The sequence below is a fragment of the Lethenteron reissneri genome, chromosome 7 (genome assembly GCF_015708825.2).
Source record: "Lethenteron reissneri isolate LAM-NWPU_2019-01 chromosome 7, ASM1570882v1, whole genome shotgun sequence".
NCBI classification, from domain to species: domain Eukaryota; kingdom Metazoa; phylum Chordata; class Hyperoartia; order Petromyzontiformes; family Petromyzontidae; genus Lethenteron; species Lethenteron reissneri.
The window spans coordinates 13,400,216-13,413,508 of record NC_083785.1 but is presented as its reverse complement, the minus strand read 5'-3'; the positions used below and the strand labels follow the sequence as shown (position 1 = coordinate 13,413,508).

General features: G+C 41.8%; 1 protein-coding gene across 13 annotated transcripts in view; it reads right to left on the bottom strand.

The window, feature by feature from the left end:
* Window positions 1-13,293, bottom strand: part of ZMYND11 (zinc finger MYND-type containing 11) — a 73,620-nt gene that overhangs the window by 9,023 nt on the left and 51,304 nt on the right. For 9 of the 13 annotated variants that reach the window (XM_061576621.1, XM_061576648.1, XM_061576639.1 and 6 more), the window contains 7 exons: window positions 13,017-13,037; window positions 10,423-10,515; window positions 9,700-9,787; window positions 9,335-9,390; window positions 4,394-4,471; window positions 1,747-1,865; window positions 94-328 (listed from right to left, as the gene is read on the bottom strand). In XM_061576621.1, coding sequence (XP_061432605.1) covers window positions 94-328; window positions 1,747-1,865; window positions 4,394-4,471; window positions 9,335-9,390; window positions 9,700-9,787; window positions 10,423-10,515; window positions 13,017-13,037 — 690 coding nt within the window. The remainder of the gene's footprint in view (window positions 1-93; window positions 329-1,746; window positions 1,866-4,393; window positions 4,472-9,334; window positions 9,391-9,699; window positions 9,788-10,422; window positions 10,516-13,016; window positions 13,038-13,293) is intronic. The other 4 variants (XM_061576629.1, XM_061576657.1, XM_061576707.1 and 1 more) reach the window with 1 other exon arrangement.

Genomic DNA, 13,293 nt, shown 5'->3' with positions numbered 1-13,293 from the left:
GACACTTGAACCTTCACTATTAGACCCTGGCGCCACAAGTCAGTGTATTTTCGCGCGACATGAGTCCTACCAGTGGGCTGCCATGGTACACACCTGCTCAGAGCTGGTGGACGAGATGGAGGGAATGGAGGATGAGGAGATGCCAACTTCCACGTCGTCGGAGGAGCGCTGCTCGCCATCGCCCAGCTTCCACACCTTGCCGCCGCGCACAAACTCCTGGTACCGCTCCAGCTCCGCGCGCGCTTTGCTCCAGCCGGAACTGCGCTTGATCACGAGCTCATGTATGCCGGCCGAGATGTCGCGCACGAACTCCTCCTGGATCCACGCCCTGCGCGAGAGGAGGAACACAGCACCACGAGCCCACAGCACGTCACCGCTATTCGATGACAATTGCATTCGCGACCTCGCATCCAACGGCTACTGGTGACTTTCTGAGAATCTTAGAGAAAGTACTTAAATAGCAGCATTCATTCAAAAATAATTACTTAGCTCAGTGAAGTAGAAACTTGGTTATTTTACAATATATGTATTAATATATAATGTATTAAACAAACTATGTATTAACTATGTGTATTTTAGCTTTTATATTTTCATTGACTCATTGACTGATGATGGTGCCTAAAATATAATTCCTGTATAAATTGACAATATATAAAACATAAATTATTAATTCTGTCAACTTCTGTGATTGGTTAAATATAATACTAAATAACTATGAAATAGTATTTCTATTATTTCTGCAGGTGGCCAGTTGATGGCTTTTTCCAAGCACCAAACATTGAACGAAATTGTTAATTATACAATAACGTATTGTTAACAAATATAGCTGTTGAACTTATCTCTATGCATTCCCAGAGTTCCATACATTTTCAAAAGCTTTAACAATGTTACGCTTAAAACAGGGTGAATGTGCAAAGCATACCTAAGGTGGTTGAGAATCCAGGCTGACATTGTTACCGGTTTTAATATAATTCATCTTATTCCAGCATGAACGTTTAAAAGAGCTCAGTTTGCATGCCATGCGACAATCACCTCTAGCACAGGGCATGTGGGAAGGTGCCCACTTAGCACGGAGAAGGCACAGGTAAAAATACCTCAGAAACACGTTCTCTGATGTTATCTCCCAGAGGCCGTTCAGACAGAACTACTCGCTGAGTATTTTAATGACAAATGTATTAACCTCATTACAAGATCGCAAATGGAATATACCTGACAGCGAAAAAAAAGTTTACCGACCATAATGAATGGTTCAAGAAGCATGTCTGACTGCTGACGAGACACCGAATTTAGAAACCACTCAAATGTATAATTGCATTGCACCAATTTTGCTGATGATATGCAGTCCCAGAAGGCCATGAAGCCGATAATGTGAAAATACTTTGTTTTTATTATACGGAGACAAATGTGGGAAAGCAGCATTATTTATTATGTTATAAGTTAACGTGCCGTCTTCTTGGTTCTTTCGGTAAAGTCATGTAGAAGGGAAATAATAAAATAATAAAAATAAAACATAATAAAATAATTCTCACGACGTTTCAGCCACAACGCAAGCAGCCGTCCTCAGGTGAAGACCACGTCTGTCTGGAAGACAGCGTCTGAATGTTGTATTTTTATAATTTTATTATTTCCCTTCTACGCGACTTAACCGAAAGAACCAAGAAGATGAATCCCTGCAGTTACGAAAGCTTTAAATCGAAATTTAATGTGCCATCACCAACTCAATGGAAGCCTACTGCAGGACCTCACCGCTGGTGGTTGTGCCCAAAGAAGCGCACATCAACCCGGTCGTCGACATGCTGCATCACCTTGGCCGGCCAGCAGCCGTAGCCTTTCATGCGCGCCCACACAAGCTTGTGCGGCGGATTCTGAAAAGAAGCAGGAGCACAGCAACAGTGTCGTCAAGGAAGAGTCGGATCAGTTTGTGCAGGTGCCACCGTCACCACGACACTCGTGCCAGGGTTAGGTGAGGTCTGTGCCAGGCTTGGCCATAGGCCAGATGTGTCAAGTCATTTTGCACCGACATAGTCACCACCATAGCACAAGACAAAGACATATAAGATTATGATTTGTGCTGCAGTGTAAGTATGCTAATGTAATACTCATAGAGATACTGTATGACCGTTATAACACAATCAAATGTGTTGATAGTCATGCTGGCTCACTCCTGCATACATTTTATTTGAATTCCATGATTCTACCATGGGCGATTCTTGTAGGAATGTAAATATTGTATTGTAATTCCTACGTAAAAATATCAATTCACATTCACAGAATTCTAACAGGAATTCTAGGAATTGTCCACTGCTTCTCATTCAATTAAATGACAATCCAAGAATGTATATTTGAGTCAAATAGGATTGTAGGATTGCTGGAATAATGGAATCGCCAGTATATGCCAAGGGGAAGTATCGAAGCATATTAGCTGGTTGTGATCATGAAACCCCTACAGAGTCCCATTTATTTTAATAAGATGCAGGCATCTACATTGATATGAACAATCATTCTCTTTTAGAAAAATCCTAAGCTGCAAAATAACCAGATTCACTTAAGTGGAGATTCCTGCATCTCCATCATCCATAGAATCCCCATTAATTTCAATGGAAATTCTGAGATCTCAATAAAAGGGATTCCTGGTGGAAATTCTTAGGCTGTCTAAGAATGGTTGTTGAAGAATCCCAATTTATGGTATTTCAGTCACCACAAGATGGCATGCTTTTTGGCAAGTCTCCATATAAAAGTGGCAATTCCAGTTCTCCAATTATCTCACACTCCTACAAGGAATAGTATTAAATTCCAAGAAATGCATTACAATTCAAAGTAAGGAATTGTTATCGTCAGGTGGTGGTGGCGGCACACCTGTAATCCAGCACTGTGGAGGCAAAAGTTGGTGGATTACATAAACGGTGGGAAATTCCCTTCCCATGGGTGTTGAGGTGCCACATCCTGGCTCCCCAGGAGAAGGCAGTACAGCAAGTGGAATTATTGCCATCTGTACGGGGATAGAGTGTTGCCCCCTCAAGCAAGTGGGTTTTCTCTAGGTGCTCCGGTTTCTTCCCACTTGTATAAGCTTTCATAAAATGGCTGAAAATATCTTAAACCAAAAATAAATGCAAAACTCCGCTGAAAAAAAGGCCTCCGACTCGGTGTGGTTCTCCTGGATTAATAAGTAAATTAACTGCCCAAGACGAAGGGGGGTTCACATGTTTGTTCAGATCATTACGTGGCATAATCCAAAAATAAAATTTTAATCACTACTTTACATACCATCTAAATGTGATCATAACGAAAGATGGTGGAAAATAGGGGTCATGCACATTAAGGGGACCTGAATGGCAAGTGATCTTTGTACAGATTTACTTTTGGGGTGGAGCGTGTAAGGCACTAGGGTCTGATATTAGGTCATAATGAGGTACTAATGATGATTCTTCATTGAAAAGAGACATAGGTAGTGTTGAAGAGAGATTACTTGATCTTAATCTTGGGCCGAGACTGAAGATAATTTATACAGGATGCAATTATCACTATTTTATTTTGCATGTATAAATGCAAGCTAAAAATAATTGGTGCTGGAAACTTTCTAAAAAAACTACTTTTGTAGATATTTTTTCAGTGTTTCATTAAAAAAGCAAAATATATATATGGGACTCATTCTAGGTTTCAGTTATATAACAGAAACGAAACGAAAACGATTTATAGTTTTAAAATACAGTACTTGAATTGAATGTAGTAAAATGTGTCATTCTGTCTTCAATTTTATGCCTTCAAAACATTATTAGACGGACATTAATGTCACATCTTGTTCCATGGAATACTTGCACTTTTGAACAGGGTATTGCATTTAATTATACATTGACAACTGTAGACTACAACACCGAAAGTAAAACGTTGTTGTACCCCTAACCTATTGCGTCACAGCATCCTGAATACGGACTTTACTGGAGACAATACACGTTGGCAAGTGGCCCATCACATTAAGGGGGAAGCGTGGTATTCAAACAGACCAAGTAGTGTGAACCATCTTCTTGGTTCTTTCAGTAAAGTCATGTAGAAGGGAAATAATAAAAATAAAACAATAAAATACAATTCTCACGACCTTTCGGCCACAACGCAAGCAGGCGTCCCGTTGTGGCCGAAACGTCGTGAGAATTGTATTTTATTAGGTTTCATTTTTATTATTTTATTATTTCCCTTCTACGTGACTTTACCGAAAGAACCAAGAAGATGAATCCCTGCAGTCATGAAAGCTTTAAATCGAAATTTTGTGTGAACCAGTCCCCTGATAGGCAAGCACACTAGATCATCAGATTCCCCAGCCAGTCAATGAAAAAAAATGCATGCTGGCACATGGCACGCACTCCAAAAAAATCTCAAACGAAGAGCAGGGCGGACTTACGCATGGGTAGCAGAACCAGTTCTCCGGCCGGGCATTGGACATATAAAAACAGGTCTTGCACAGCAGCAGCTCATCCACCTGCAATGGGGGAAAAATAATGAATTACCATGAACTTCATTCCCCTGCATGGTTACCCACATTTCCAAGAACTGCAAATTATAAAATACACATTTAACACCATTGGGTTTATGTCATGCTGCTGTGCGCACACACACATCCATGCCCACCGATCCTCAGTTGATGTTACATATACCAGCAGTTTCCAACCTGACAATCTCAAGGTCCACAAGATAATACATTTTAAATATGTAGATATTGTAATTGATATTTAGTGATAATAGGTTTTACCCTTTCTGTTCGAATCGCTGTTCGCCTTTTGGCATCCTCTGGTCTAACACTGTTGAGACGAGGCTCTAAAGAAAGCTGTCTCTGGTGTGGACCAATCAGTTTCAAAGACAATGCATATACTATCAGAGCATGTTTTTTTTTGCATATTCACCACAAGTATATGTGATTAATGCAGACATGATTCCTAATCAGTTTCATCTTTTACCATCTTAACATGTTTTATTGCCAGAAAGGGTAAAACCTATTCGTATATTTGGATACAGGGAAGGGGAGGTCCCATGATGATATTTAATTGTTAGCCAAATATCTAAGGTGTTAATTATATGTAAACGCAAATATCTATATATAAAAAAAAATGCATTTAACTCCTTGCAATAGATGCAAAGCATGTATTATTCGCAAAAAAATTATTATTTAATAATTTATTATTTGCAGGACTGTTGTATACACTGCACGTGTTTCCGAGTTCATTTGACGTTACTTCCACTGTTTTCTCACCAAAATGGTGTAATGTGGCAGTGATATCACTTTTTGTTAGTCTGAGACACAAATATATAATGCGATCACGTAAAAATCCGAAACTGTTCTTAAACATAAAAAATCCAAGATTTCTTCAGTTCTTTTTACCTAACCTTCCACTTCCCATATAAAAAAAATTATTACCTGCTCACAGTCCCCACTCGGTGGGGCAGCGAGCCCAATCTCCCCCCTTCTTTAAACTCGGGTTCACAGCGTTTGGGACATGTAGAAGGGAAACCACTCGCATCGACAGTTATAGAAAGTGCTGTTAGCAAGTACATGTTCGGGCTATATTAGGGTTTCGAACTTAGGAATCTCACTTTTTCAATGTACCTAAAACATTAGATTATATATTCACTAGCGGGAAGTACCCGGCGTTGCCCGGGCGAAAAAGACACGCAACAACAACCGCCATTCGCCACTAAGTGGCAGTGACATCACCACGACGCTTGTGCCAGGCTATGTGCACCTTGAAGCCACGTGAAGTGTCGAACGTTGTTGATGTATTTGCTAAAGTATTTGATGGCTTTCACAGAATTGCAGAATTCCACATTCATGTGGGGCTCGAAGATCTTGCACAAAAGAGGACAGTAGTGACCGATCCACAGGTCGTCAACCTTCATTTCAGAGTTAGTGCCAGGTCTGAGCATTGTTTCAAATCCACCATCCTCAGTATTTCTGCGACGATATAGATAGCCTTCATGCCCTGAGTGTCTTTCAATACGTTTCGTGGATACTTGATGGTACACTTTGCGGTCTTGCATACATGGCGAATTAGGATTGAACTCCCCACACATGGGCCATGGACCATTTTCTTGCAGACCACATCAAATAGGGCAGGATCTTGATGGGGGTCAGGTAGCTCAGCACTGACAAATGTGTCAATGTCACTTGCATGATTTTTTCCCTCATCCATAGCAAAATGTGAGCATGAAGACGACGTTTTTGCCATGCAATGGTGTGCAAGTTACATCTTGTCTTTCCAAAGACGCCGCCTTCGTTAGTCGTAATACGCCTCATGAGGTCATCAACGTTGAGTTTAAAGACCCTTGCAATGATGTCATGTTTGTCGGTTGGCTTTTTTTGTTTGGATAAAGCTCAACCTGGATCTCCTTCCATTAAGGATTACAAGTTAAGGTAATAAAGAGTTTGGGCCTGCCATATTGGCTGATGTACATCATGGCATCCTGAGTCTTCTCATGCATGTATCTTGGTCCAGCTGTGAAGGATGAAGGCAAAATAACTCATCTGCCCATATTCTGAGCGTTTGCATCTCCATCGGCATTGATAACGTCCCTGAGATGAGCATACTGGTCTACACGCAGGCGTGTTTGATTCAATTGAATGTAAAGAAGGCGCTCACTCTCAATTTTGGCAAACTCATCAACAATATACTGGTGAAAGAGGTTGGCGCACCGGAATATGGGGTTTCCTCCTTCTCTGTCCATGATCATGAAGGAATAGAAGTCTTTAGAGGAGACAGTTTTGTGAGGATGTCTTTGTTCTGTAGCTTTGATAATTTTGGGAATCTGTACGTGGTACCCATCTTGGCCTTGACACATTCAAATGGGGTATTGTAGGGCATCATATGCTGTTTGTCTCAGGAAATCGTTTGATGGTGTTGTCTTGGTCTAGAAGCACAACGTCTATCTTACCATGTTCCTCACCCACCGTAAGAACAGCAACCTCAACACAAGTTGGGGCATTGAACCTCCCTGTGTGCTCCCCGCTTGGGTCGAAATAAAAGGTGCAGTACGCCAAATTTTAAAAGGTTGATTTTTCCACCAATGTAACAAAATGATAGACGAAATGTAATCGGCTGTAGCTAAGAAAGTCCAACGTATTAAGCAGTATAACATAGAAATCAGCATCGCAGTACTAAATATCAATAAATAGCGTGACGCGAGCAAACGAACAATAGAAATGCATTGAAGAAGCGAGAATAAGTCTACATTATAGCGCAGCAGTACGCACACTTAAGTTAAGAAGCAGGCTACAGTCTAGAGTATAGACTGCGTGTACGCGGACTCAATTACAGAAGCATTGCTACAGTCGACATAATAAGCTGGCAATACGGTCAGCAGCTTAAAAAGCAGGCTACAGTCTACATGAAAGACTGGAAGTACACTGACCGAGGTAAAGAAGCAGGAAACAGATTATAGACTGGCATACACTCACCCTGCCCAATAGCAATATTTGCAGTGTAGATAATAGACTGCTAGTGCACTGACTTTCATTAATAAGCAGCCAACAGGCCACATTACAGACTCCCAGTACACTGGCACAGCTTCATAAAACACATTAATATTTTAATATTTCGCAACTTCATTTTGAAACATTAGTTGTCAGCACACAAACATTAATCATTTAATATTTCCAAACTTATTTTTATAATAATAGTTTTCTATGTACGTGACGATAGCGAAAGAAGCAAGACATATAAATATTAGTTGTCTGCACAGAAACAATTATTTTATTATTTGCAAGGTGATTATTTAAATAATAGGTTTCTATCTATGCGAGTTGAACGAAAGCAAGGAAATAGTGCTTAACATTGCTGTGGTGAGGCCTAGTCCCATGCAGAGCCCCCGGCCTCGCCTAGATTGCCCAGCCGGCCGAGGTGGCACCTTGGCAGGCTGGGGCTGGGCTGCTACCCCCCCCCCCCCCCAGCCACGATCCCCCTGCCCACTCTGCAGTAATATCTATGGCCGATAGTGGAAGCATCTACCGACTGTATAGCAGTAACTGCACGCATCGAGGTGGGGGGGGGACATCACACTGTGAAGAATTTACCTCAGCGTTGTGTATTTTTTGTTGCATTTTTAAACGCAAAAGAAAAGTCCCCCTCACCCCATGCGAACGCGTGTAACTTTGTAGGGTCCGTCCCCCTGACCTAAAGCGTGCGAGTTGGTACGGTCGATCGCGTGCTATTTAATAAATAAATGTAAACAGCACAAAATCGCTAATTTTACTACTTTAAAGTTGACGGATGGGAAAACAGCGCTGGCTCACCACGGGGCTTACGGCATGGTACCTGGCTATTTTTTTTTACGTAAACCCCACGGGTTTGCGAGCCAAATCCTTTGCAAGTTTCGGACGCACACACACAGACATAAACACAAACAAACAATTACATTTATTGGTTAGATAGTTCGAAGGCAATGCTTGTGGTATATATTTTCATACCTAGCTTTAACACCACTGCTAATGGACATTATTTAAGTGCTATATGAATATATTTCTGAACTGGATCCTGTACTGTTGGACATGGGGCCCATTTAGTTAAACTATGAACTAGTTCACAGGGAAAGCTGCCATGCACATTTGGTTAGAAGCAACCAGTTGTTAACCTTACGCCTTGCTGTTGAACATCAAAATTCTGGCGCACTTGAGAAAAGTTTCCGATATTCTAACAATGCAGTGGTTTTCCTGGTAGAATATAAGCAGCTCTGTTAGCTATAAAGGTGGGACTGGCTAAAGCGTGTATGGATCTTTACAGCATCTTCAGAGACAATCTGCTACATTCATACATTGTAATACACCACTGCGACGACAATCTGGAACTTGTATCTTCTTTATTATTTATTTATTCCTTCACAGCTGCACAGCTCCGCACTCTTCACTCTGACATGGCTGCACTCCCATTCCCACGTGGTTAGATGTTGCCAGCTCGCTCACAACCTCTCCCGCTCCCGCGCGCCGCTGACAGGCGGCTCGCAAGGAGGAAGCCTCCGGCCCGCCACGTGGCGGCTGGCGTTCCGGAAGCGCGAGACGTGGTCCCGCTCTCCGACTCCACACACTGACCACGAGCTCTCCTCCGCTTTCCCTAATATCTCCTGACCTACGTCACCAAGCCCTGCCTACAGCCACACCCCCTCACGACCCTTCTAGATGGTTACTCCCCAGAGCCTTTAAGCTCCGCCCCAAACTTCGGCTCATCCCTCTGATTGGTTGATGGCCCAGGCGGCGGAGCCTATCCCACTGATCGGCGATGAACTCTCGTATTACACATGGGTGAACAAACTACTTTCAGCTAATGCAGGAAAAGTGAACAAGAATACCAAGCACACCCACCTCATGCTTTGTGTCCCGGTAGAGAATTTTGGACACTTCAGCCTGAGGACTTATTTCTGTTGCAGAAGACACGAGTAGTGTTTAATTCATAACAAAAATACACTTCCAATGAACTATATGGCACACAAGAACACCTTTAATAAACCAAAGCAAAGCAAGAAATTGTATATGTAAATGTAGTAACATACGTAAGGGACAAAATACATTAATTTACATCCATAGCAAACAAAATGTGTACGTGCGTCATCTGTAGATTGGTACAAAGCTGGACCATATATGGGTAAGCAGTGTCTGTAGTTTACACGCTGCGAGGTTATGTTAACTTAATCCCAAGCAAAGAAAAGTGACAAATGTCCTGTTCACACCTCCAAAGAAGAGCACGGCGTTATGCAGCAAGAGCTGTGCATGACTCAGGAACTCATCCACCGTCCGATACTTGCATAACTCCACATTCTGAAGCAAGAGCACGAGTCATGAGCGCACACGCAGGGCACAACAACCAAGGCCATCACCTTACATCGATTCTCAAGCCACTGCTAAAAAAGGCAACCATATTCTGACACCATCACCTCTGAATCTGGCTCTCAATCAGGACACAAGGTGCTCCATGTTTAACCCCACTACACAGGAACTGCTTGACAGAAGCAAAGTGAGGAGCAGATGTTCTCTAAATACTCCGATCACTCGCCTCGATACTGCAAGCAGCTCAATGAAAACACATGGGCAGCAGCCATGTCAACCAATTACACAAGATCCAACGTAAGTTATCATATTCTTGGTTCTTTCGGTAAAGTCACGTAGAAGCAACCGTCATCAGGTGACGCGTCAGCAGTTCTCCTGCTCTGTTTGTCTCACCTGATGACGGTTGCTTGTGTTGCGATCGAAACGTCGTGATCTATTAATTTTCTATGTACGTCACTTTGCCGAAAGAACCAAAGAGCACGTCAGACCATGTCACCAAAAAATGACACACACACACACAACTTCCTTCCTGCAACGGCAACGAGCGTCCCACTTTGCAGGCCAAACAACCTGTGAAGGCAAGGCAGGCAGACAGGCAGGCAAGGCAGGCAACTCTGCATGGTTACCTTCTGAATGGAGCACAGGTCCATCGGCGTGTGCACAAGCCGCCTGTACAGCGGGTGGCCTGTGGCGTTCACCTTCTTGTAAATGTCTGGGGACTGCACACAGCCACGAGCACTGTTAGGGCTTGGGAAGACATAGTGGGCAGGGACAGAGGGGTGTTGGGGGTGGGGGGATGCTACCCACAGCCATATCGCTGCTGCTGCTGGTGCCATCTGCGCTCTGGGGGCCCAAAGTGAATCGGCATGCAGAAAAGACGAGCCGAAGTCGCCGTGCTTACTTTTTTTTGAACAGGTAGTGGGGGTAAAGGTATTGTGCAAATCAGAAGGGAATGATCACAGAATGGAATAAAGGGTACATTGACAAATTATGTATGGAACTGAAAAGGTCAAAAAGAAAAATGTAAAGTAAAAGATAAATTCCTTGTGACACCTGCGTCTGTGATGTTAAAATCGATTTGGCATAATGGACCTTTACAGGATAAACTGTTTGCAAGTTAACACACGTTTAGGTCATCGCAATAAACAATGTATGCTCTTTAGCGCATTAATTTAGAAATTGTTCTTGAATGTTATAAATAGTTAGAACAATGTACTATTTATGCATTGTGTTACTTATTATGCAGCCTTATACAATCTGAAACATGGTTTTTATACAGGTAATAATACAACGTTGTTGCTTAAATGCAAATACACTTCATACAATATTACTTGCAAAAAAATCCCTCTCGCATAGTTTATAACTACAACATAAGTAACACACATGCTAAACATAATGAAATGTATTTAAGAGTAGTGTATATTTCACAACTCGTTCATGAAATTTCAGTAAATATAGGCAAATATGACCAAATGTCATGGATCCATTAAAGTGTCCATAAGACAAACATGATGCAGGCTGAACCACATTTTTCCCAAAAAACAAACTTTAAATGATATCTTCTATTGCCAAAATATCTTACGGAGGGAAGTGATATATACAAATAAAAAATTGTGAAACCTGTGTCAAGAAAATGTCTGTACGCATATAGCACCCACCTGTTTTCAGGACCCACTTACCGCCTCTCAGAACAAAGAATATTAAACTTTTCACTTAAGCCAAAAGTGTGGATGCAACTGCAGTTTATCGACCCTCCCCCCACACATGCCCCCCTACGCTTTGGTTGGCCACAGTTTCACCCAGCGTTGGGAAATCAGCACATCCGCCCATCCGTAACTGCAGAAATGTACGCACAGGAAGGGAACAGTTTTTGATTCTGTTATTTTAAAGCCTCCATCCGCACCAATGGGTGGCGTGCTGCCAACTGTCGTGTGCGTTTTAAATTTGTGTATTCTGTGTTCCTTTAAAAAAAATTACTGCGATGCTGAAACTACACTTCGCTGCATTTATTTTCTGTGTTGTGGACAATTAGTGAAAATGTGTAATTTTCTCTCCATTAGAAGTAACATTCATTGTCTTTGGTCAAGGCATAAGTGAACCATTATGCATTTAAATGCATTGTGAGCAGCACAGAAAGCAGTGTGGAAATAATGTTAGTAAATGGCCAATGAGCTCCCAAGTGGAAAAAGTGATGTGGGATGCTAGTAAAGAGTATGTTTAATGAAAGAACATTGTTAAATTCCAGATAAACAACTTTTGTTAGACAATTTCGTAAATGCGTACCCATTTTCAAAATTGAAGGCTTTGATTTTTGGTTGCGAATTAATTTCACAAAAAATAAACTCTGCACAAATCCAATGGTTGATTCATATCGTTCCCAATACCAACATGCTGCCTGGTAGACTAGCAACCCAAGTTCAAAGCCACATTTCAGATTGCAAATAGTTTATGACGTTAGTTCAAGAGGCAGACTTGTTTAATCATATCCACACCAACTAGTATTGCCCTTACCTACACTTTTAAAAGCCTTTAAAGCCAAAGTATGGTGATAATATATTGATGCAGAACAAAAGCATAAATTATTGCCAGAAATATTTTTTCTGCAATAAAGGATGATGGAAATGTGACAATGTTAGAGATTCAGCTTATAAACACTGCAGCTGGTATGGATAACAGTTGTGTAAAGTGCTAGAAAAGCACTGCAAAAGATCGTAAGACCAAAAGGATGAGATACCCAAATGTCCACCATTATATCATCGTATATATGCCAAGGATTGCCTCATGGCACCTGGGCTCCCAGAAATCAATTCCAGCTCAGCAACATGGCATTTGGCCAAGGAAAGCATTCAGGAATGGCTAAACACTAGCATAACATTTTTTACATTTTCCAGCCAATTTCTGTCACAGCTGCAGACCCCAAATTAAAGACAATGACACAGGCATAGAATATTTCACTCATGAGTGTTTCTGTTTTTGTTCATGGGTTAAAACAGGGACCAACCAAAACAAGACGGAGTCAGGTGTAGCTAAAAGTACAGAAGTAAACCACTCAATGCGTATACAAAGATTTCCATCAACCCCCCTAGATTTGGTAAGTTGATTTGGCCTGGCAATTACACAGGTTTCACTGTAATGCAGTAGGTGAAAAGGGGTTAACCATCAGACACAGCAATATGAAGCCAAATAATGTGGCTGCAAGGGGGTGCAGCATTTCATTTACCTTCTGGTGGATGTCTGAGGACTGAAAATACAGCGGGAAACCTCTTAATGTCAAGCTCTCGGGATCCACAAACACACACGATAGTAAGCGGAGTTGACATTTAATTCGTGAGCAATCGTCCCCGTGCCATGCATTATTGTACCACCTAAAGCATTACTGGTCATAAGCAGGGCCGGGCCCCCTTGTAAATAAAAATGTCACGCAAGCAGTGGCTTCTTAGAATAGATGATGCTTGGTGCGCTGGTCGTCGTATTAAAAGGGAATTTCTGTTAGCTAT